The sequence below is a fragment of the Ursus arctos genome, unplaced genomic scaffold (genome assembly GCF_023065955.2).
Source record: "Ursus arctos isolate Adak ecotype North America unplaced genomic scaffold, UrsArc2.0 scaffold_1, whole genome shotgun sequence".
NCBI lineage: Eukaryota > Metazoa > Chordata > Mammalia > Carnivora > Ursidae > Ursus > Ursus arctos.
Window position 1 is genome coordinate 49,602,842 of NW_026622763.1, and position 24,036 is coordinate 49,626,877.

General features: G+C 38.1%; 2 protein-coding genes across 2 annotated transcripts; one reads left to right on the forward strand and one right to left on the reverse strand.

Moving 5' to 3' along the window:
- Positions 1 to 4,752: 4,752 nt before the first annotated feature.
- On the forward strand, positions 4,753 to 15,847 carry SSB (small RNA binding exonuclease protection factor La). The gene is made up of 12 exons (XM_026492591.4): positions 4,753 to 4,893; positions 6,569 to 6,643; positions 10,252 to 10,355; positions 10,615 to 10,789; positions 11,845 to 11,952; positions 12,059 to 12,159; positions 13,172 to 13,243; positions 13,565 to 13,607; positions 14,020 to 14,160; positions 14,535 to 14,721; positions 14,838 to 14,969; positions 15,454 to 15,847. Exons 2-12 carry the CDS (start codon positions 6,578 to 6,580, stop codon positions 15,543 to 15,545), a joined length of 1,221 nt encoding a protein of 406 aa, XP_026348376.1. The 5' UTR covers positions 4,753 to 4,893; positions 6,569 to 6,577; the 3' UTR covers positions 15,546 to 15,847.
- Positions 15,546 to 23,412, reverse strand: METTL5 (methyltransferase 5, N6-adenosine). Its single transcript, XM_026492592.4, has 8 exons — positions 23,189 to 23,412; positions 22,912 to 23,065; positions 20,798 to 20,912; positions 20,245 to 20,426; positions 18,807 to 18,889; positions 17,973 to 18,024; positions 16,051 to 16,100; positions 15,546 to 15,648 (listed from the first exon to the last, which is right to left on the reverse strand). Exons 2-8 carry the CDS (start codon positions 23,018 to 23,020, stop codon positions 15,610 to 15,612), a joined length of 630 nt encoding a protein of 209 aa, XP_026348377.1. The 5' UTR covers positions 23,021 to 23,065; positions 23,189 to 23,412; the 3' UTR covers positions 15,546 to 15,609.
- Positions 23,413 to 24,036: the final 624 nt, after the last annotated feature.

A 24,036-nucleotide genomic window follows, 5' to 3' on the forward strand; every position in this document is an offset into this window, starting at 1 on the left:
GAGCATGAAGGAACTTTCTAGAGTGCTGAAAATGTTCTATGTTTCAATGTGGGTGGTGATTACAAGGTATTATTCATTTGTGAAGCCATACACTTAAAAGTCATGTATTTTACTCTTTGTGTGTTATAATTCAATTTTTAAGTTTACCCTGCAAAACGGCCCCTTCTTGTCCCTTTATGTGTCACAAATATTTTATTTTAGACAAAGTCTTAGTAAAGAACCTGAGTTGTTTTATCATCTTCCATGTGTTGCCTCTTATAGAAGATCCACCAATAATTTATGTTATATTACATGTTCACTGCATCAAATGTAGCAAACTGACCCACGAAAATTTGGTTTATTAGACAACTTGGGGGGATATTGGAGATCTAGGGGCAAGTTCCAGGTATCCCTCCAAAAACCTCACACTCTGGTGATCTGTTACAATGAAGGCAATACAAGATTCTGTCATACACACAAACATCTATTAGCAAGAGGACAGAAAAAATCACTTCTACGGGAGGCACTAGACTTCTGAATTTTAGGCATTCTGACATTCATCTTGCACACAAAAAAATAGAAAAATCTAGTACGAGCAAACTTCAGAGTGGTGAGCTCTGTTCGGGAGCTTTGATTTATTTGAGTATTCTGCTGCTCAGTGATAAATCTGTTGACTAACTCTGACCAAAAGGCTAAAACATTGACACATCTGCCTTGAAGAAAGTTTTCATCCTCTTTTGCCCCTGTCTCTCATTAAAGTCAAGTTTGAATACTAATTCCATTCTATGAGGCCATCAGAGCTGGTATGACAGCTCCAGGCTGTCAGGGACTTGGATTCCTTCTATTGTTGCTTTGCCATATCTGTGGTGTTGCTTTTATTTGCTTGGTCCAGTTGTGCACATCCACACCCAGCTAGTGGGTAGAGAACAAATTCATTCTCTTTACAAATGACCTGGAAGTTGGGGTGCCTGGGTGGCTCAGTCAGTTAAGCATTGCCTTCCGCTCAGGTCATGATCTCAGGGGTCCTGGGATCAAGCCCTGAGTTGAGCTCCCTGCTCAGTAGGGAGTCTGTATTTCCCTCTTCCTCTACCCCTCCCCCAACTCATGCTTGCTCTCACTGTCTCTCAAATAAATAAATAAAATCTTAAAAAAAAAAGAATGATGTGGAAGTTGCACACATCACTTTCACATCTCATTAGCCAGACATGGTCTTATTTAGCTGCAAAGGAGGCTGGAAAAATGTAGCTTTTATTTTATTTTTAAAAAATTTTTAAAGATTTTATTTATTCATCTGACGGAGAGAGAGCACAAACAGCGGAAGCGGCAGGCAGAGGGAGAAGCAGGCTCCCCGATCAGGGAGCCCAATGCAGAACCGGATCCCAGGACCCTAGGATCACCACCTGAGTTAAAGGTGGACATTTAACTGACTGAGCCACCCAGACACCCTGTAGCTTTTATTTAAAAAAAATAATTTTTTTAAAGATTTAATTTATTTATTTGAAAGAGAGACAGAGAGCGCCCAAGTGTGGTAGGGGTAGAGGGGGAAGCAGACTCCTCAATGAACAGGGAGCCCATCACAGAACTCTATCCCAGGATCCTGGCATCATGACTTAAGCCGAAGGCAGACACTTAACCAACTGAGCCACCCAGGTACCCCTATTTAAAAATTTTTTTAATTTAATTTATTTTTTAAAATTCAAGTATAATTAACATACAGTATTATATTAGTTTTAGGTGTACAATGTAATGATTTAACAATTCTAAACATTACTCAATGCTCATCACTGTACTTTTCTTTCTTTTTTTTAAGATTTTAATTTAATCTCTATACCCAACGTGGGCTTCAAACGTACAACCCCGGAGATCAAGAGTTGCATGCTCTACTGACTGAGCCAGCCAGGTGTGAGAAAGAGAGAGCGCACTGGAGTGTGCATAAGCGCGGGGGGAGGGGGGGTGCAATAGAGGTGCGGAGGGAGAGAATCCCAAGCGGATTCCCTGCTAAGTGCACAACCCAGGGTAGGGCTTGATGCCATGACCCTGAGATTATGACCCAAGCCAAAATCAAGAGTTGGGTGCTCAATCTACTGAGCCACCCAGGTGTCCCTGTAGTTTTTATTTCTGATTGGCCATGCACTTGGTTAAAAATCAGGGGCGATTTTATTATTACAGAGTAAAGGGAGATCTGATATTGGGGGATAAGTAATAGTTTAGGCCATAATGACAAAAGTGGTTAGGCTGCAGCCCTTCTCAGCAGAATTCGCTAGTTAATTACTCCGTCCTTGTAACAATCTCCTTCTTTTAGCATCTCTGGCACCATATTTTTCTAGAACATCTCAGGCTGTGCTTATTCTAGCTCCTGTACAGGCTTCTCTTCCTTTATCCAATATCTAAAAAATTGGATTGCTAGAGTTTCAGTCTTGCACCCTCTTATCTTCACTGTCTATACTCTCTCTGGGAGAGCTCATCCAATGCTGTAACTTTAAATATCTTCTTTTTGCTTGTAACTCCAAAATTTGTATTTCCAACTCTACTTTTCCCCTAAGTTCCAAATGGATTTACCAATTGTCTACTTGACATCTCTACCTGGAGGTCTAATAATTCCAAATAGAAAAAGTCTAAATGCTCAAAATAGAATAATACTATTATCTTAGATTAATTGTTCTCAAAGTGGGGGGAAGGGGGCACAGGAGGAGCAGTAACCACCTTCTAGTGTTTAGAAATGTGGGTGGGATTTTTCATTGCCACAATGGCTGGGGATGCTACTTACATTTCTTCTAAAAGTTTTTTTAAAGTCAGCATTATGTTTGTGAATTTCATCAATGTCAATGCATGTAGATCTAGTTGTTTTTTTATCACTGTATAGTTTATTATTTTCTTTCTTTAATTGCAGCACAGTTTAGTCACCCATCCTTTTTTAGGGGAGGCTTAGTTGATTTCCAATTCTTTGCATTTACATACCATTCAGCTATGAATATTCTTGCACATGCTATATTGTGTATAGATGTGAAAATTTCCCTAGAATATATTTTTAGGAGTGGACTTTGGGGCCATCAGTTATACACATCATACACTTTAACAGATATTACCAAGTTGCTCTCCAAAGTGATTATACTAAATTTATACCCAGAGAGATAGTCTTTTAGTATGTTATCCTATAAAGTTAAGCTATGAAAGGGATGGATATCAGCCTGAGAGAAAGTCTTCTCGGTGCTTTATCTGAAAAGATGAAGCAACCTGGTGTGCAGCCAGAAATCCATTTTCCCTCTAAAGGTGGTGGCTGTGTGAAGCTTGGCCCATGGAAGAGAGAGGGGAGGTGAGGGATGGGAGACGGGAGGAAGGGAAGAGAAGGGGAAAGGGGAGAGGGAGGAGGGGGGGTGAGGAGGGCGGGAAGGTGGGGAGGGAGGGGAGGGGAGAAGGAGGGGTGGGGAGGGAAGAGGAAAGGGAGAGTAAACCGAATGGGAACACTAAATAAATGTTCTCAGTAAGTGTGGTTTCTGGTAGTAGACTGTATGTATCCGCAGTTCTACCCAGACACTGTAGGGCATAAATGAGCGGTGACATTTGTTTAGGTGCCACTGTCTCTAGGCAGGGTGTGGGTCTTCTTTTAATTCCCAGTGCTAAGTTCCATACCAAGACATTAGTAGGTAGGTAATAAAGTTTGCTGAATGGATGGGTGGGAGTACTTTGACATACATTTGAAGTGGTTTTTTTTAAATACCCATATTCTCACTGACTTGATCAAAAAGAAAATTAACTTTTTAATTAAGTCTGGCAGAAAGTAGAGATTAGACAAGCATTTGTTGAGTGAATAAAAGAGAACCTGATTCGTTTGAATTTAAATTACCTGAGTATAACAATTTTTTCTCATCGGCTTGATGCAATCTGGATTGAATCTATAACTGCATTTTCCCCCCAATAAATACATTTGATCTATTTTGGGACTGCCAAAAAGCCCTGAGATTACTTAAAAGGCTATTTCACCAATATCACCTCAAATTTTCAAGAAAACTGAGGTAAAAATAGGAGAGTACCTTACCACAAGAAAAAAATCCTCTAAATTAAGTGACTAAATTATCGTGCAAAAAGTGTACTAATAGAAAAGGGCCCTAGCGGAGGCAGTAGATTTCTGCACTAGATGGCATTCTGGTCTTCCAAAATCACGTTTTTTGTTTTAAATTAACATCATCTGCTTCTCCTACTATATGCAGTTCCCAGCAAGGTATATGTTGTATCACGTTTAATGCTCAACAACTGTATGAAGAAGGTGGTAGTAATCACTGGCCCCGTTTTATGCATAAAGGATAGAGAAGTTTAGTAGCTTGCCCTACATCATAGCCTGTAAACAGGTGAGCCGTTATCTGAACACAGGCAGTCAGATTCCAGATTCCCAGCTCTTAAACGCCTCTATTGTTTTCTCAACTCTAAGATTCCGAATCCCTGATTTTTAAAAAGTTTCACTTGCCATTTTGAGAACTATCAACACGATGTAGTTTACATATACATACGGATCATTAAAACAATTTTTTTTAAAAGTATACTCTGAAAAAAAGCCAAATACTTCATATGCCGAAAAGCCTAAGTAAGTACTGGAGATGCAAATGCAGTCTAGAAACGCTTAACAATAAATACTTAACCTAGCACTCTCCAACGCCCTGCGGGGCATTGGAACCCGACCTTCTCCGCGTGAGGGCGGGATTCCGCGGGCCGTGGGAGTTCGCGGCCGGCGCGCAAGCTCCGAGAGCTGTACCGCCTCCTGCCTACCCGAAGCCCCGCCCACTCGGGCCGCGAGGGCTGCCGGGACGGCCCCCATCTTCCTTACGCGCGGTAGGCCAGCCGGCGGCGCTGGGAAGTCGAGACGTTGTTGTCGCTGTTAGTGTTTGCGCGGCGTGGCTTTGTGGGACCGGGACCTTAAAGGTGAGCAACTCTCGGTGGCTAAAGAGACGAAGTACGAAAGGATCTGCTTTGAGTGGCGACGGCGCATTCCATTTCCTTGTTGTCTCACGCGGGTGCGTCCACTCCTCGCCGTCCGCAGGTTCCGGGCGAGCGCCGCGTGGGCCGCAGCCCGAGGCGGCGCGCCGGGCTGGGAGCGGAGGGGCGCGGGCCGGGGCGGGGTGCAGACCTGGTCTCTGAGAGGAATGCAGGAGCCGGGCTTTCTCCGCACGAGGCTGGGGCCCAGGAGAGCCAATGGTTGCCTTGGGACTGAGCTCTGGCGGGTCCTTCGAATGGAGGCTGCCCGCATCCCTTCTGCGTCTCTAAGACTTCCTAGCTCCACTGCCTTCTGGTGTCTCCCGGGGCAGACGTTTCGGGCTTCTGGTTAAGTTTCTTAGGCGGTTGGCGGTAGTTAATCGCCGGAGGCTTCCTTGGATCCCGTGGGACAAACTGGAGGTCGGGGAATGGTGGGGCCGCAGGTGTTCCTCTGGCGTCACTCTCTAGGGTTTTTGGTGTCCCTTATTCACTCGCGTCAAGGATTCTGTATGAAGTGAGACAGTGTAGGTAATATTTCACTTCTGGTTGTACACTGTGGAAAAGTATCTCAAGAGACGAAGTTCCAAAATTGGGTAGGCCAAAGAAGTCTTGTGCGGACCAAACAGTTCATCTCATTCACCCTTTGCTTTGTAATGGGCCCTAGATCATGGTAACAATTTAGGAACGTAGGTTATGGTCGAAAAACAGTGCATAAGATTGAGTAAATTTTGTAGTGGGATGCTATCATACAAATCCCTCTTACAGGAGCTTCCAGTGTGCGTCCAGGTTATTGCATAGGAGTTACAGTTGATAAAGCGATTTCCAAGAAGTGTACCAAAGATAGTTCTTATGAATATACTTTGGTAAATGTGACTAACTGGGTGGTTTAATAGAGCGCTGGAGGCAAGTGATTTGAAATCAGACTTGGTTTGTGATCCCTAGCAAACCAATCTCACAACCTTACGTTTTCCTTCAACGCTAATGTCAGGGATGTAAAACAAGAAACTGGCTATAAGGTTAACCAATATATTGGTGAATTAGGGAACAAAACCTCTGCTTAACATTATTTTAGTGTCCCCAGACTCTTAAATTATTTTCATATGTTCCTTTACATACAGCATCTAATCTAATCCTGATGGTTATATTTGATTTTTTTCATTCTAAAGTTATATGATACTTAATCTTTGCTGATAACAAGTTTTTGGTAAGTCAGTGACTAATTTTAAAAGAAATGCAAACCATACCAAAGAGGACTGAGATGCATAGAAATATACTGACAGATGGTGATCTGCTTAAAGCTGGAAATGGTAAGTAGCTGAATGGAATTTTTTGCAGAAAGCGTGTTGATCAGCTAAGTGAAGATAACTACTTTGTTATAGAGGTGGAACAGTGATTTACTGAAAAGGGTTGCAGATTATCTATAGCTTTTCAATTTTCCATTACTTATTCCAACATTTTCTTTGGTTGAGATTTGAGAATTTAGAGAAACTGAACCTGTGAAATTAAAAATTCTTGATTTTTAAGAAAACAATATGATACTGATAATTTTAAAACAGTCTTCTAATCTTGAGTGTTATGTAAAAATAATAATAACCTATTTATGCCAATTTGGGAAAATTTACAGATAGCTGCAATGGCCGAAAATGGTGATAATGAAAAAATGGCTGCTCTTGAGGCCAAAATATGTCATCAAATTGAGGTATGATTCTTATGATACTAAACTGCAAAAATGTGCTCTTTGAAAGGAGATGTAGAGCCTTAAATACAGAAGGAACATTTAATTTCACTGTATTGACCCTTTAAACGTTTCATGTAAAGTATTAAATATCTGGTTTGTCTTTGATTCTTAGAATTAGATGAACTTATAATAGTATACAGTTTTGTGTTAGTGGAGCCAATTTATGAAAGCCAAGACCTACAAACATTTCAAAAGGTAACACTATAAACTAGTGTTACCTTTTTGCTTAGTTTCCTCTTCTGTAAACTGAGGATAATAGTAAAACTGTCCTCATAAGGTTGTTGGTGAAGATTACATTAGTTAATAAAATGTAAAACATTCAGAAGAGTTCCTAACACATAGTAAGAGAACATAAAATTTTTTGTAAAGTACTTTCCCTTGTTAAATAACACTTTATCTATTTGAAGGTCCTAATAGATTTTTCTGCCTAATTAAGCTGAGTTCTTGGCTATTATAATTTGTAACAGAGTATATGTTTCACAGTCATCTTAGCATTTTTTTTTTTTACCTTAGGTATTGTATTTAAGTGGAAGCTTTACAGTGTCAATAATGGGCTGCATGGGAAATTCCTCACTTAATATTTTCTGTTCTTACTGAGGAACTTCAGATCATACTATTTAGTGGTTTTTGCAGTTATCAGAACTTTTTTAAGTTACACTTTGCCATTTAAAATGTCCTGTGCTACAACTTTTTGTACTAATTTAATTATAATAGGAAGAAAAATTACTAAACTGTTCAGTTTAATATTTAGAACAGTACAAAGTTGTATATAGACAAAGTTAACAATGTCCCTTCCACAATCTGCCACCTCTCAAATTCTGCCCTTCTGAAGTAATCAAAGTCAAAAGCTTGACACTTTCACACTTTGTGGTCAGTGCTCACACTAACATAATTTTTATTTCCTTTCCCCCCATCAAACATGGGATGCATTTTGGGAGGGTAAAGTTTCATGTCATCAGTAATTTACCCAATTCCCTATTTGATATGTAGGATATTTCTAATTTTTTAGCTATAACAGTTCCACGATCAGTTAGTTTGTTTCTTTCCTTTTCCCTTTCCTTTCCTTTCTTTTTTTTTTTCCTTTTTCTTTTCCTTTTCTTCCCTTCCTCCCCCCCCCTTCGTTTTAAAAATCAGCAAATCACTATTTTTATTGGCTGTTTCCCTACTTTGGCCTTAAGATCAGCGTAACACAGAGAGAAAAGTTTAATCCAATTTTACATTAGCATTTTCCTCTTTTTTTAAAAAATTAGTTTCTTTTTTAATATAAATTCAATTAATTAGCATATAGTGTATTATTAGTTTCAGAGGCAGAGTTCAGTGATTCATCAGTTGTATATAACACTCAGTGCTCATTACATCATGTGCCCTCCTTAATGTTCATCACCCAGTTACCCCATCCCTCCAGCAACCTTCAGTTTGTTTCCTGTGGTTAAGAGTCTCTTCTGGTTTGTCTCCCTCTCTGATTACATCTTGTTTTATTTTTCCCTTCCTTCCTCTATGCTTCTCTGTTTTGTTTCTTAAATTCCACATTTGAATTGAGTGAAATCATATGATAATTGTCTTTCTCTGATTGACTTATTCCACTTAGCATAATAATATCCTCTAGTTCCATTCACATGATTGCAAATGGCAAGATTTCATTATTTTTGATGGCTGAGTAGTAATCTCTTGTATATAATATACTACATCTTCTTTATCCTTTCATCCGTTGATGGACATCTGGGCTCTTTCCATAGTTTGGTTATCGTGGACATTGCTGCTATAAACATTGGGGTGCAGGTGCCCCTTTGGATCACATTTCTGTCTTTGCCGTAAATACGTAGTAATGCAGTTGCTGGGTCGGAAGGTAGCTCTGTTTTCAACTTTTTGAGGAACCTCCGTACTGTTTTCCAGAGTGGCTGCACCAGCTTGCATTCCCACCAAGGGTGTAAGAGGATTCCCCTTTCTCCACACCCTTGTTTGTTTCTTTCTTTCTCATCAATATCTGTCCTTTCCTGACCTGTTAATTTTAGCCATTCTGACTGGTTTGAGGTGGTATCTCATTGTGGTTTTGATTTGCATTTCCCTGATGATGAGTGATGTTGAGCACTTTTTCATGTGTCTGTTGGCCATTTGGATGTCTTCTTGGAGAAATATCTGTTCATGTCTTCTGCCCATTTCTTGATTGGATTATTTGTTCTTCGGGTGTTGAGTTTGGTAAGTTCTTTATGGATTTTGGATACTAGCCCTTTATCTGATAAGACATTTGCAAATATCTTCTCCCATTCTTTCAGTAGTCTTTTGGTTTTGTCGACTGTTTCCTTTGCTGTGCAAAAGCTTTTTATCTTGATGAAGTCCCAATAGTTCATATTTGCCTTTATTTCCTTTGCCTTTGGAGATGTGTCTAACAAGAAGTTGCTGTGGCCGAAGTCACGGAGGTTGCTGCTTTTGTTCTCTAGGATTTTGATGATTCCTGTCTCACATTTAGGTCTTTTCATCCGTTTTGAGTCTGTTTTTGTGTATGGTGTAAGAAAATGGTTCAGTTTCATTCTTCTGCATGTGGCTGTCTAATTCATGATGAATATCTTTATATATAAATCTTATATATATATATATATATATAAATCTTAGTAATTTTATTATATATAAATCTTATATATATAAATAAATCTTACTTTTGGTGTGTGTGTGTGTGTGTGTGTGTGTGTGTGTATATATATATATATATATATATATATATATAAAAATCTTAGTAAACATGTTTACTGATTTAAGATAAAATTCATTAGAAAGAGATGGACCAGCTCGGGTTAAGCACGTTTTTAAAAACCTTTGATACTTATTGCTAGTTTACATCTCCCTCTGCATGACCATTTCTCTGTGTTCAGTCCAATACTAGGTATTCTTGTTTTTAGAATTTTGGCCAGTTTGTTAGGTGAAAATGCTATTTCATTGCTTTAAGTTGCATTTCTTCTTATTTTTGGTAATTTTTTTTGATGTCCTTTACCCATTTTTCTATTTGGGTTTCCAGGGTTTTTTTTCTTCTCCCTTGATTTATAAGAATTATCAACAAACTTCTTTATTTGTCTTTTACTTTTTATGTTACTTTTGGGATTCCAAGTAGTCACACCTGAGTCTTTTCGTGTATAGTTTTTTTTGTTTTTGTCTTTCTTGCTGTTATACTGAGAGTGCCTCTATGCTTGAATTAGATAAACGCTCACCTGTTTTTTTAGTTTGTAGAAATTAAGAGTTATTAATCAGTGTATTCCAGTTCTTTTAACAGTCTCTTCTTTACACACTGATTTGAAACAAGAGGCTTTTCACATACTAAATCCTTAACTATGTTTTTATTTTAAGACTTGATAGTCTATTGACATATCTGCTAATTACATTGTTTCAGTAATCAATTTTTAGTTTTATCTTTCTGCAAATTTGTATTATAAATGTTTTGTTATCATGTATTTAGGAGAAAATGTTTATTGTATGTATTTTTTAAAGAATAGAACATGGTGATGTAATGGTAATTAAAAACTCCAGGAGTGGAGTCAGTATTGTACAGTGCTCTGAAATATAATGTTATTATCTTGCAGTATTATTTTGGTGACTTCAATTTGCCACGAGACAAATTTTTAAAGGAACAGATCAAACTGGATGAAGGCTGGGTACCTTTGGAGATAATGATAAAATTCAATAGGTAAAAACCTTTTTTATTATTTTATCTTGTTTTATTTATTATTATTTTTTAAGTAGGCTCCACACTGGGTGTGGAGCCCAGTACAGGGCCTGAACTCACAACCCTGACATCAAGACGTGAGCTGAGATCAAGAGTCAGATTCTTAACCAACTGAGCCACCCAGGCACCCCAGTAAAAACCTTTTTTAAATCATCTTTAGATTTTTCTGTAAACAGGTGCTACCACTAAGTTTTACAATGCTTTTATATATATTCTTCAGGTTAAACCGTCTAACAACAGACTTTAATATAATAGTGGAGGCACTGAGCAAATCAAAGGCTGAACTCATGGAAATAAGTGAAGATAAAACTAAAATCAGAAGATCTCCAAGCAAACCCCTCCCTGAAGTGACTGATGAATATAAGAATGATGTAAAAAACAGATCTGTTTATATTGTAAGTGGGCCTTTAACACATTTTATTATATCTTAAATATCTTATTTAGAAAAATTGTAGAGTGGATAAGAATAAGGACTCAGGAATCATAGCTTTACCACTTACTGTGTATTCTTTTTTTTTTTTTTTTAAAGATTTTATTTATTTATTCGACAGAGATAGAGACAGCCAGCGAGAGAGGGAACACAAGCAGGGGGAATGGGAGAGGAAGAATCAGGCTCATAGAGGAGGAGCCTGATGTGGGGCTCGATCCCAGAACACCGGGATCACGCCCTGAGCCGAAGGCAGACGCTTAATTCCTGTGCCACCCAGGCGCCCCACTTACTGTGTATTCTTGAGCAATGTTCTTAACCTGGCTAAGCCTTATCTTCATAAATGGAGATCATATTTTTTTATTTTATAGAACTTTTGTGAGAATTAATGGGAAAACCTGTATAACATTGTACAAAATCTTGGGCATATTGTAAGCACCCAGTGCTTATCAACTTATTTGTCAATAGCTAAACTTGATGGTAATTTTCTTTAGCTCGTGACTTTTTTAAGATTTTTTTCATTCAGGAAAATTTAAGACATACAAAAGTAGATTGACTATATAATGTACCACTATCCAACTTCAACAGTTAACACATGATTGATATAGTTTTATCTCTCCCCCAAGTGGATTATTTTGAAGATTTTATTTATTTATTTGAGGGAGAGAGTGATACTTGAGAGAATGAGCGAGAGAGAGAGGAGCAGGAGGAGGGGCAGAGAGAGAGATTCCCCGGACCCCAGGATCATGACCTGAGCCGAAGGTAGGTGTCTAACTGACTGAGCCACCCAGGCGCCCCCCAAATAGATTATTTTGAAGCAAATTCCAAATAAGTCACTTACATTGCACTAGAGAACAGTGGCTCAGCTCTTAGCCAGCGCTGTTAAACATTTCAGAGACAGAGAGAGATAGATATAGATAGATGTGTATATCCTGGCTTGGTTTCAAGACAAAATGAATCAGAATTTCTGATAAATTGTTTACCTGAAAATGCATTCATGCATTTCTTTTCTATTCTTCACAGAAAGGCTTCCCAACTGATGCAACCCTTGATGACATAAAAGAATGGTTAGAAGATAAAGGTCAAGTACTAAATATTCAGATGAGAAGAACATTACACAAAGCATTTAAGGTATGGTTGTATGATGTTACAGACTTTTCTCTATGATGTCACAGCTTTTTCTAGTTGAAAAATATAAGGGACATTTTTAAAAAGAGTTTTCTTCCCCTTTTAATAGGGATCAATATTTGCTGTGTTTGATAGTATTGAATCTGCTAAGAAGTTTGTTGACACCCCTGGCCAGAAGTATAAAGACACAGACCTGCTCATACTTTTCAAGTAAGTCTTTATGTTGATGTTTCTTTTGGCCACTTAGTTATATGGAATTGACACACTAGGATACAGAATCTGAATAGCATCCCCTGTAAGGACAGTATTTTTAGAATCCTTGAGCATTCTTTGATGAACACTTGAAATTTGCTCAGTGGAAACTGCTGGTCCTTTGAGACCTTAAGGAAGTGTTTTTTAATACCTTTTTACTGTTAACAGTTAATGAAGGTTAAGTTGGGGGGGGGGTTTGCATCTAATACATAAGATCAAGTTAGATAGTAAAATTTGGGCTTTTGTGTGGTTTGAGAATCAATCCCTGTCCAATTTCCAGTCTGTCGTTATTTCTCATGGTCTATATATACCTGTATTTGTTTAGTACAAAGGATTATTTAATATAGATTTGGACCACGTTCTTTAATGTGTGTGTATGTGTCAAAAATTAGAACAAACCAGAGCATTTTTTTTTTTTGATAAATTTAGGCCATTGTCCCGTACTCGCGTTATATAATCTTCTGAGTGCCATGTACTAAACCTGAGACTTAAAGATGTACTGTGATGAATCACATAATTAAGGTTAACCCTCAAAAGTATTTTTTAACGTGATTTTCATAATTGCTCATATTCTTGGGTTTCAGAGATTGTAGAATTTTCTCCTTTTGTGAAAGTAACACTGTAGAAAATTCTACGAAAAGTTATTCACATAAATCCTGGTTTACTTTTTTTTCCTATACATGAAAGATAAAATCAATGAGATTGGTATGGACATCAGGTTTCTTTTTGTTCTGAAATTAGATAGTAGTGATGGTTGTGCAGTATACCTTTTAAAAGGTATATATTCTATGAAATGTGAATTGTTTTTTAGTAAAGCTGTTACTAAAATAAATAATTTCCTTGGCATCTTTTGAATTTTTAGGTAATTATGTTGATAGTGTAATATTCTTTCCTGTGCTGAAATTATTCAAAATAATTTGCAATCTTATTTTTGTTCTCAAGAACTCAGCCCCTGTATTTTGTTCTTTAGGGAAGATTACTTTGCAAAGAAAAATGAAGAAAGAAAGCAAAATAAAGTGGAAGCTAAATTACGAGCTAAACAGTAAGTACGTTGAGCCAGTCGTTTTAATTCCTTAAAGCTTTAACAGGGATAGAGTTAGTGGTTCTGGGAAGTGGAACTTGATGATGAGTTTTGAAATAAGTAGCAGTAGGCTTTTCTTTTGTTAGTGAAACATTAAGATCTTAAGCTGCCTTGATAATCTGGGGGCCACATTGTGTTGCACTCTAGCCATGAGCAATCAGAAAACCTAACGATTGGCTTTGCTTAGTAAGCAGTGTGTGATCATGATCAAGGTTAACTTTATCAGGATTTAATTTTCTCATGCAGTAAATGGAAACATTCTAATTAACATTTCTTTTGTAGAGAGCAAGAAGAAAAACAAAAGTTAGCAGAAGATGCTGAAATGGTTAAGTATATATTATTGATATCCAAAGCTATATTTCAAATTTATGAGAATAAAAAATGAGGACTTTTTGAAGCAAATATGTAAGTCTATAGTTGTCATTGCACTAAAGTTGTAGCCTAATAATACTGCCTAAAATCATTACCTATCCAGAGAAAAAACTTAACTAGATTTATATAATAACTAATACATAGCTAAGTAAATATTACTTGTTGAAGAAATTAAATAAGTTAAAATCAGAAGCCATTGCAGAACAAGGGATGACATAGGAAAATGCACTAACTGTTAAACTACTTTAAAATAGCATTTAAAAGTTTCTAGCTTTTTCCATGTATTAGGTATAGAGGGGCTTAAGCCATTTCTGCTTTGTGGTTGCTTTTAAGAAACTTTTTTATTGCTTTGTATGTTTTTATAGAAATCTCTAGAAGAAAAGATTGGCTGCTTGCTGAAATTTTCAGGAGACTTAGATGATCAGACCTGTAGAGAAGATTTGCACATCCTTTTCTCAAGTCATGGCGAAATAAAATGGATAGACTTTGTCAGAGGAGCAAAAGAGGTTTGGAAACATTCAAATGCTTTTTAGCAATCAGTTTAAAAATCCATAGAAACAACTTTTAGAAGAAAACATTAGTAGAAACAATTTTTTTATTAATGTGTTTATGAAGTAAATGAATTTGGTCATTTACTTTCCATTTTGTTATTGCCATCATGGATGTAATGTCTGATATTTTCTGAATTATGCTATGAATAACTGTTGGTATTAGTGGCTGCAAACTTTGTGGTAACTTCCTGAAGTTCAGTTATAATTCACTGAAGTTGATAATGGCAGAGAAGATTTGCAAAGTAGGAAAAATTTTTGAGCAAAGGAATTAACTATGGAACTAAAAAAACCCTTAAGGGTGTGGCTTTCATTGTCTGTCTTTGGTATAGGGGATAATTCTTTTTAAAGAAAAAGCTAAGGAAGCACTGGATAAAGCCAAAGATGCAAATAATGGTAACCTACAATTAAGGAACAAAGAAGTGACGTGGGAAGTACTAGAAGGAGATGTGGAAAAGGAAGCACTGAAAAAAATCATAGAAGATCAACAAGAATCTCTAAACAAATGGAAGTCAAAAGGTCATTAGTTCTGATTTGTCTTTGACCATTGGTTATTTTAACTCATTTGCTTGTTCAGAGACTATGACAAGAGATTTAAAACATTTCTTATGGATTTCTCAATTATGTTTCTATAGGTCGCAGATTTAAAGGAAAAGGAAAGGGAAATAAAGCTGCCCAGACTGGGTCTGCTAAAGGAAAAGTACAGTTTCAGGGCAAGAAAACTAAATTTGATAGTGATGAGGAACATGATCAAAATGGTGCATCTGGTAAGTTTTTCTAAGTCCTTTGGTACCTTCAAGAGAAATTATTTGTGGGGAAGAAGAGCAATGTGGTTTTTCACCTTCTGTATAAGTGACATTCTTGGACTGTGATTTACACAAGTTATCCTGTGTTACAAGTGGAAAACAAGATGTTTGGAAGCTAAGCTTAGAGAGCAGAAGATCTGTACTAAAGAAAAGCCTTCTCATTGGTGTTGGGAAGTTGTTGCTTTTTTTAAAAAAAGATTTTATTTGAGAGAGAAGGAGAGCGAACATGAGTGGAGGGTGGGCAGAGGCAGAAGGAGCAGCAGACTCACCACTGAGCAGGGAGCCTGGGATCATGACCTGAGCCTCAGGCAGACACTTAATGAAACTGAGCCACCAAGGCGCCCCAGGAAGTTGTTGCTTTTTAAACAATTATTTTTAATTATGCTCAGTATTAAAAGAGTAATGCTTATATAGTGAACTTAATAAAAATTCTGTTATTGTATAGGACTAGTAAAGAGAGCAAGAGAAGAAACAGACAAAGAAGAAGAACCTACACCAAAACAACAGAAAACAGAAAACGGTGCTGGAGACCAGTAGTTTAGTAAACAAAATTTTTATTCATCTTAATTAGGTTTTAAGCTGCTTTTGTCTTTAGAGGCTTTTAAAAAGAAAACCGAATTAGATCCACTTCAATATCAACCTGTAAGAAAGGAAAATTTTTTGTTGTTTAACTTGTCTTTTTTTGTTATCCAAATGAAGATTTTTTTTAATGTATAGTTCTGTTTGTGTTATTTCAAATTATTCAAATATCAAAAGACTCTTCCACTAAATTGCCTTTGTAATATGAAAATGTATTAGTACAAACTAATAAAATATCTACTATATAAAAAGAGCAAAAACTTAGTTTTTTATTTTTGTGCCTAAAGCATTTGAGAAAGAATATCTTAAACCAGAATATTGGCTGTTATCCCCGTTGATAATTATTTTATATCCTAGGCTAGTTTTCTATATTTACTCAGGCAACTTCATAACATTGCAAATAATTACTTATTGAAAAGTTCTTCAGTACTGAATGTAGGTAAGCCAGAATCAAGAGACTTACTGATTTCTTTTTATGAAATTTGTATGATGCTGGCAGGTCATATCGCAGCTCTATAAAACAAAAGCCATCTAAGTATAAAAATTCATTTGCTATATACAAAAATCACTTACATACATATACATATGTAAATTAAAACAAAATTAAGGAAGTACTTAACCCTGGTAAGCGGAACACTTCAGACCTGTCACTTTAACTTATCCAAAGACTGACTTGATATATTCCCAAGATTAACCATGGCTAACTGAGGTTGGCATTTCTGCTATTTTGGTCATTTATGCCAAAATTTGAGGTTATGGGGAAGAATTTGAAAGGATAATAGTTGGACAGAAGATGATAGTACCTTTCTAATTTCTTAATAATATATGGCTAGCAATCATAATAATCATGCTTGTTTTTAAAATTTGGATTTTAGTATTGATAGTAAGTAGCTAATTACTTTCCTATTAAGCTCTCAAGTGAAAATACATTTTTCTTATTCTAAGAAATAATGTAGGTTCTCCACACTTACCCATCAGCTTCAGAGAGATGGCAATAGACTGCCTATCCTTCATATTTTGCAACATAAATTCTCTATAGGTTATAGCTCTCAAATTTTAATGTGTAATCAAATCACCTTCAAATAAATCTTTTTAAAATGCATATTACAATTCAGTAAGTCTGGGTGGAGCCTGAAATTCTGCAAGTCTGTCTCCCAAAGGATGTCAATACTAATGGTCTGAGGACACATCTGGAGTAGCAAGGCACTGGCTTGGGATACTTGGAATTGTTCTGAGGTGCTCCAGGTTACCATGTTATAATACCTTAAGCTAGGTAAGGAATGACAATCCTGGATAAATAAGAGGACTGGTAGACTTCCACATTACATTACTAATTACGAGTAGGACTAGTTATATGGTTAACACCACAGTGCTAATCCTAGTCAGTTTATTATCAAATAAAGAACATTTCCCCCTTATTGTACTCTTACTTCAGCCTTCAGAATTACTTGGATTATCATTAGCTTCTAGGTATATGTTTTTCCCATTTTGATGTTTGTGAATATTACCCAATTTGCTAATAAAAATGTATCCAACATTTATTTACAGTGTGGATGATTATATCCTAGCCCCCACTAAAAGAAAAAAGCTTCATGTTCTCTGACTCAAGGGACAATTTGAAAATTGAAATGAAAAGGTAATCAGGCATGATTTGGTGGTATTTTCCATGAATGGATTTCAAACAGGTCTGACCCACTCCAAGCCCAAGCTGTTATATCACTGTGATGCTCTATGTTTTTCTGTCTGAGCCTGAAGTGACCAAATAGTTGGGTGCTCTTAGGAATTTTCAGCAAAATGCATAAATTGGGACAGTCTTAGGCAGACATTGATATCATTTTTTTTTTAAGATTTTATTTATTTATTTGACAGAGACAGCCAGCGAGAGAGGGAACACAAGCAGGGGGAGTGGGAGAGGAAGAAGCAGGTTCCCAGCGGAGGAGCCTGATGTGGGGCTCAATCCCAGAACGCTGGGATCACACCCTAAGCCGAAGGCAGACGCTTAACGACTGTGCCACCCAGGTGCCCTGACATAGATATCCTATCTTTACTTCATTTCCAACCCATTACCAACCCCTCACATTATGCCAAACTGAAAACGTGGGGTTTTTTTTTTTCTTTTAAAAGATTTTATTTATTTGAGAGAGCACACAAGCTGTGGGGAGAGACAGAGGGAGAAGGGGACAAGGGGCTTGATCCCAGGACCCTGGGATCATGACTTGAGCCAAAGGCAGCTGCTTAACTGACTGAGCCACCAAGATGCCCCTGAAAACATATTCTACACATCTTTTCTTAGCACCTATAAAATTCTGGTTGAGCTAACGTATTATTGACCTTAAGTAATTAGGGTTTAGATATATTTTGTGAGAAACTTAAAAATTATCTTACCTGCAATAATATCTATCTTGATTTTCCATTCTGTAGCTTTCTTTTGAATATGCTGAAGATAACAACATGTTAACGTGAGCTGATTTTTAAAATAATTTTTTGAGAATTGCTTTTTTGCTAATACTTCATATTAAGTTTTTAAGCTTCTAAAATATCATTAGAATGTAGACTCTTAACATATTTTCAACTGGTTTAGTAGTATTTTGAAAATAAGAAACCAAGCCATTTCAATATAAAAGTACAGTATAGGTGATGGGCTGAACTCAAATACCTCGACCAAGATAACACAGGGAAGTGGTAGTTTGGATTTGAACCTACGTAGTGTGGCTCTGTAGTCTGTGTCCTTAATCACTGTTGTATTGACAAAAATACACCCAATTTTCTGGAATATATCTTCTACACTCCCATATGTTATATTGCTGGCAAGAATAATGAAAGAGGGAGATTCTGAACTCAGATCAGTTTAGCTTCAGTCTCAGTGTTCTTAAAAATCAGGTCTTACTGCCTCCCTTATGTACATAAAGGGACGATGGGACTACCAGGAGTTAGGCAAACTAGGACATACTGTAACCTTAGCTATACCACACTTCTCTACTGAATTACAGTCTCTCCTGGTAACAGTTCCTGCCTGAGCAAATCTTTGACGAAGAAGTTATATAGGTTGGAAGAAAACTAATCACAAATGCTAGCTAGTTAATGGGAAAATTGTTTCTAAGTGCCAGATGTTTAAAAGGTTCAGGAGAAAGAGATACCCTGATAATTAGTATACACCACAAATCCTTAAAACACTGTCATGAATTTTGAAGTAACAATATCATGATGATTTGAACTTACATCTCTAGTGGAGGACTTGTGTAAAGAGTATACTGCTGTTCTTGCCATTTCCAAAGCAGTCTTCAGAAATGCCATATCTGTCCCTGTTAAGAGTAGAAAAAGCTCATATTTGCTTTATATACCTGTTAATCAAAACAAGATTAAATGACTACCAGGTATTTAAAAACTTTCTTTCCCAAATTCCAAAACAGACACTTCAAATTCTTCCTGAAAAGAGACAAGGTACAAAAAAGTAAAATATAGGGTGAGCCTGGGTGGCTCAATCGGTTAAGCGTCTGCCTTTGGCTCATGTCATGATCCCAGGATCCTGGGATTGAGTCCTGCATTGAATTGGGGGGTCCCTGCTCAGCAGGGAACCTGCTTCTCCTCCCTCTCCTGCTCTCCTCCCCCAGTTCATGCTCTATCTCAAATAAATAAAAAGAAAAGTAAAATATGTATCTTTTAAGGCTGATAAAATGAAACAGAATTATACTATCTTCTTTAAATAAGGCTAAAGTAAAAATTTTAATGTTCCAAATTAACAACTCTTTCAAGGGAGAAGAGAAAGAGTAGTAATCAGAATCAGGCAGGAGCTGGAGGGGTAACTCTTTTTTTTTTTTTTTAAAGATTTTATTTATTTGACAGAGAAAGACAGCCAGCGAGAGAGGGAACACAAGCAGGGGGAGTGGGAGAAGAAGCAGGCTCCCAGCGGAGTAGCCTGATGTGGGGCCCGATCCCAGAACTCCGGGATCATGCCCTGAGCCGAAGGCAGACACTTAACGACTGAGCCACCCAGGTGCCCCAAGGAGGGATAACTCTTTAAACTGTTCATCACTTTGGGGTGCCTGAGTGGCTTAGTTAAGTGTCTGTCTTAGGCTCAGGTCATGATCCCCCAGGTCCAGGGATGGAGCCATGGCCAGTGCCCCCCCTCCCCCGCCAAGGGAGTCTGCTTCTCCCTCTGCCCCTCTCCCACCCTCCCTCACTAGCTCACACTCAAATAAATATATCTTTAAAAAAACAGGCTATTCATGTCTTCCTCTCACAGACTTTTTAATCCTCCTTGCCTATAGCATACACAGGATAAATAGCCACAGTCGGTCACTATTACTGATGAACACATGTTGAAATCCTCATTGTGTTAAGGCATTAAAAAGAGGTTCTAAAAGTATAAAATCCTTTACAGAATTATAATCATAAGGGTTAGGTAAATCATTCTTGAAAGCAAAGTATAAATAGTAAATTAATAAAGACTATTCGCTTAGTACAAATAGGTGAAAACAAAGATTGAAAAATTCAGTTTCCTAGACATTCATTAAACAAACTGAAATTGTAGTAGTTACACAGCTAAAAGACTGTATTTAACGAACAGTGATAAAATCATTTAACCCAAACAATAAGAAAGTGACTTTTAAAACTTGCTTTGCTACACATATATTAGTACAGGTGAATTTTTACTAACCTTTATTATTTTTGGTCCCAAAGGGAGGATTCATAATTACTGTATCAAATGACTTGGACATTCTGTTAGATAATGAGCACACATCACATTGAACCATGTCAACATTTGTTAACTCAAACTCTTCCACATTCCTATTAAATACTTCCAACGCATCTTCATCTATGTCAAATCCAACACACAACCTATAAATACAGAACACACACAAAGAATGACTATTTATAGCTCCCAAAGCAAAACAATAACAAAATCAAAACCATATACCTTTTTAACCCAACTGGCAAAGTGAAAGTGAGTGTTGCCTTGCAACGGCATGATTTCCCAACCTGGCAGGGGTTGGAAATGCAGGTGTATATAAAAGGGAGGCATCTGATAGCTGCTGTTACACTTTTGTTTTTTGTTTTACCGTTCTGCTCATTCAAAATGTACTCAGTATCAGATTCTCGCTCCCCTCATCTCATACTGTAGAGTCCCATAAATCTAATTTAGTTAATCCTATTTTTAGTTTCTTATTCCGGCCACCCTATACCCAAACATTATATACAGGATCACCTACCCCGCTCCTAACATTGCAGTTCCGATGCTAAGAACTCCACAACCACATCCTAGATCTGCAACCACTTTATTTTCAATGTCATCATATGTATTATGGATTGTATAGAGCATACATGCTAAAAGATCAAAAAACATATTAGGGAATAAGAGCAAGTTGATGACCAAAATCCAATTCATGTAAATGACTAATGCAATTTCTTGTCTTGCATTATTCCCTCCCCACATGGTGTTCCAGATTATTAAAAACAAAAAAAAAAAAACAAAAAAACAAACAAAAAAAAACAATGTATAATATCTTGGTATGTAGTAAGAGGCCCCAGAAGGAACAATAACACACACCAGTGGTTCCCAAAAACTACTCTGGTGACAATGCCAAGAATGACAAAAATTTTGAAATAAAATGAGAAAAATAAGGTTAAAATGTTTTTTCCTCAGCCTGCTCAAAATATTGCCACACACCCTATACACCAGTTCTTTCTTTGATGTTGAAATATTTTTGCAAGGATGGTTAAGAGTAAATACGTTTTAAAAATATCTTTCCTTGTCAAAATATAAACTTGGCAACCCTGTATCAGTCAGTCTCCCAAAACTGTTTTAAAATTTTACTGATCTGTGACATCTATAAGTCTGGGAACCACTAATATTGAACAAACATTAACATTAAAATAGCCCAGAACTTTTTGACAAGTTTGTCACCAGAACACAGGCACCCTAACTGCAAGCTAGAATGGGAAAAGTCCTATATCCACAATACAGCCTTTAGACACATACGATCTACAGATACATATATTCATAATCTAATGAGAACCGAGGAGCAGTGCAGAAGCTGCTGAGATCAGAAAGGGTTCTTTCTTTCAAATACACAAAGGTCTGGGATATATACTAAAAGTTAAGCATGAATTAAACCACTCATCTCTCCCTGTGGATATGTGAACCAGCAAGAACTACTGGCCATCACTGATGCCCTAGTACCCAGAGGTTTTATCAAAAACACAATTAGGGGCACCTGGCTGGCTCAGCTGGTGGAGCATGCGACTCTCGATCTCAGGGTTGTGAGTTCCGGCCCCACACTGGGTGTAGAGATTACTTAAAAATAAAATCTTAAAAGAAAAATCCACACAATTAGAGGGATATCTCAGTCTGACTGCTATCCCAATTACTGCTGCAGGTGTTAGTGACTTCAAACCTGGTATCTCAAAGAATTAGCACATCCATGTATGTGCATGTTACACCCTGAGTATGAACAACGGATTTTTAAAAAAATTAGACTTCACTAAGAAACCCTATAGTCAGAATACACTAAAGAAGTCATCTAAATTGAGAAAACAGGTCTTAACTCAGACAGAGTTTTGTGCCAGTTTTTGGTTGGAATTATGACAATATGCTGGTGTTAAGTGCAGGTAAATACTTTCATTGGCTGCTTAGAAACAGAACTATGTTGAAGCTGGGAGGGATTCCCAAATTAATTCTCCCAAGACTCCTCAATGACTTTGGCAATACATTTACCAAATATGAATGGTTTTTCCTGTGTTGTCTCCTGTACTCCCAGTATCAATCTCTTGCATCAAGCAACACTGATGACTCTCAGATCATTAAAAACTGAAACGCATCTTCATCTTTATAGCACCTATTCTGGATTTGTTAAACGCAGTCTTTTGGCTGCCAACTCTAGTATTCATTCTAGGGAGGAGCATAGCACAGGAATCCTGGCACTTGCAATTCTTTGCAATAGAAAATTGATCCTTATTTAGCAAATGTGTACTAAGCTCCTAACTAGTAGCAGGAACTCTTCTAAACACAGAATTATGTGAACACACGACCGACAAATTCTTTGCCTTCAAGGAATTTATAGTGTAATGAGAGAAACAAACACATTAAAATGATGTCTGACAGTGTTAAGAGGTATGCAGGAAAGCAAGCAGTAAAACAATAAAGCGGCGGGGGTGGGGGCTGTCTTTAGCTGCGGTGTCAAGAAAGCCCTAGCATGATTATGTAATCTCAGTGCAGAATTCCTCTAGACGTTCTTTGTATTCAAATAACTGTTCTATTTTCATTATGGAGTAAGTAGATAGGACAAACCCGGGGAAGCAAAGACGTGGTCACCAGCCGCCCTACCTGCAATGTGCGGCCTGGTTGGATACTGTTCTAGAAGCAGCTTGGGCTTTTCGAATCCATCCACCTGTTGCAGGCGACTTTCTAGTTCCTTAAGCCTTAATTTCTTCATTTTTTTTTAAAAGTGTGAGTTCGCCGGATTTAACGGCACATGGATCTGCAGAGAAACTCATTTAACCTGCATCTCCCCCCATTTCCCCCCAACCCCACCCCGACCCCACTCCTTTTCCAGCTCCACTGGCCAGAGCCGGGCTGGGGAGGCAGGGAGCGAAGGGCACACCTAGCCCAAGCTGTTCCTGCTTTCCTTCCAGCTCCAGCAGCGGGCGGAGTCTTCGGCCAGCTTTCGACCCGCCTCAAGGGTATCCCGCGCCGGTCTCGGGCTTCTGAGAGACCGCGGCAGCCCCGGCCTGCCCTGAAGTCGACGGACGATTCCCCCAGCGGTGTCCGGGAACTTCAGGAGACGGATCGTGCCGGGACCGGGACCGGGACCGGAAGCGCTGCCACGCACGCGCGCCCGCGTCCGCCGCCCAGCAGCCCCGCGCCGAGCTGCAACCGCGGCCCCGCGCATGGGTTCCGTCGGCGACCCCGGAGCGTCATCCACCCCTATCCCGGCCGGGTTCTCACGACCGGTAGTACCCTCCCTTCTCGAAGCTACGGAACCAGCCCCCACCGCCTGTCACAGGGCCCAAATTCTCTAGCTTTCGTTGAGTACCTGCAGACCCTCAAAGGATGGAGGAAGAAAGAAGGTGAAAGTGAGGGTAAAAGTCACGGTCTCTTGGTGTTAAGGCCGGGTGTGTCCCTTTCTGTCTCCGGTCTCACGGGCGCCTCTCAAAAAGTAACAATTGCCACTCACCTTTGCCTCCTTGGGCATTCGCATGCCCTATTTTATTTTACACTTGTTTTCCTCTCTTTAGGTCACCTGTGTCACTTACTTCAACACTCACAGGGTTGTGATGTCAGAGAAGCCTAAAGAAGAGTTAAAGTGAAGGAATAGGTAGTGTGTCAAATGCTGGAAAGAGGTCAGCTTTCATAGAGTAGAAGCAGAAACCAGGTGGTAATGGGCTGTGTAATGAATGGAAGTTTAGGAATTAGAGTAAATGGGAGCAATTCATAAGAACGTGGCTATAA

What these genes read in the sequence shown, in the direction of transcription:
- SSB (XM_026492591.4), top strand. Translation starts at nt 6,578, where the DNA reads ATGGCCGAAAATGGTGATAATGAAAAAATGGCTGCTCTTGAGGCCAAA. An exon ending in ATAATGATAAAATTCAATAG is followed by an intron (nt 10,356 to 10,614) that starts GTAAAAACCTTT and finishes TATATTCTTCAG; the next exon opens with GTTAAACCGTCTAACAACAG. An exon ending in CATTACACAAAGCATTTAAG is followed by an intron (nt 11,953 to 12,058) that starts GTATGGTTGTAT and finishes CCCTTTTAATAG; the next exon opens with GGATCAATATTTGCTGTGTT.
- METTL5 (XM_026492592.4), bottom strand. Translation starts at nt 23,020, where the DNA reads ATGAAGAAATTAAGGCTTAAGGAACTAGAAAGTCGCCTGCAACAGGTG. An exon ending in TGGGACCAAAAATAATAAAG is followed by an intron (nt 18,890 to 20,244) that starts GTTAGTAAAAAT and finishes TACTCTTAACAG; the next exon opens with GGACAGATATGGCATTTCTG. An exon ending in AATTTCATAAAAAGAAATCA is followed by an intron (nt 15,649 to 16,050) that starts GTAAGTCTCTTG and finishes CCTTTCTTACAG; the next exon opens with GTTGATATTGAAGTGGATCT.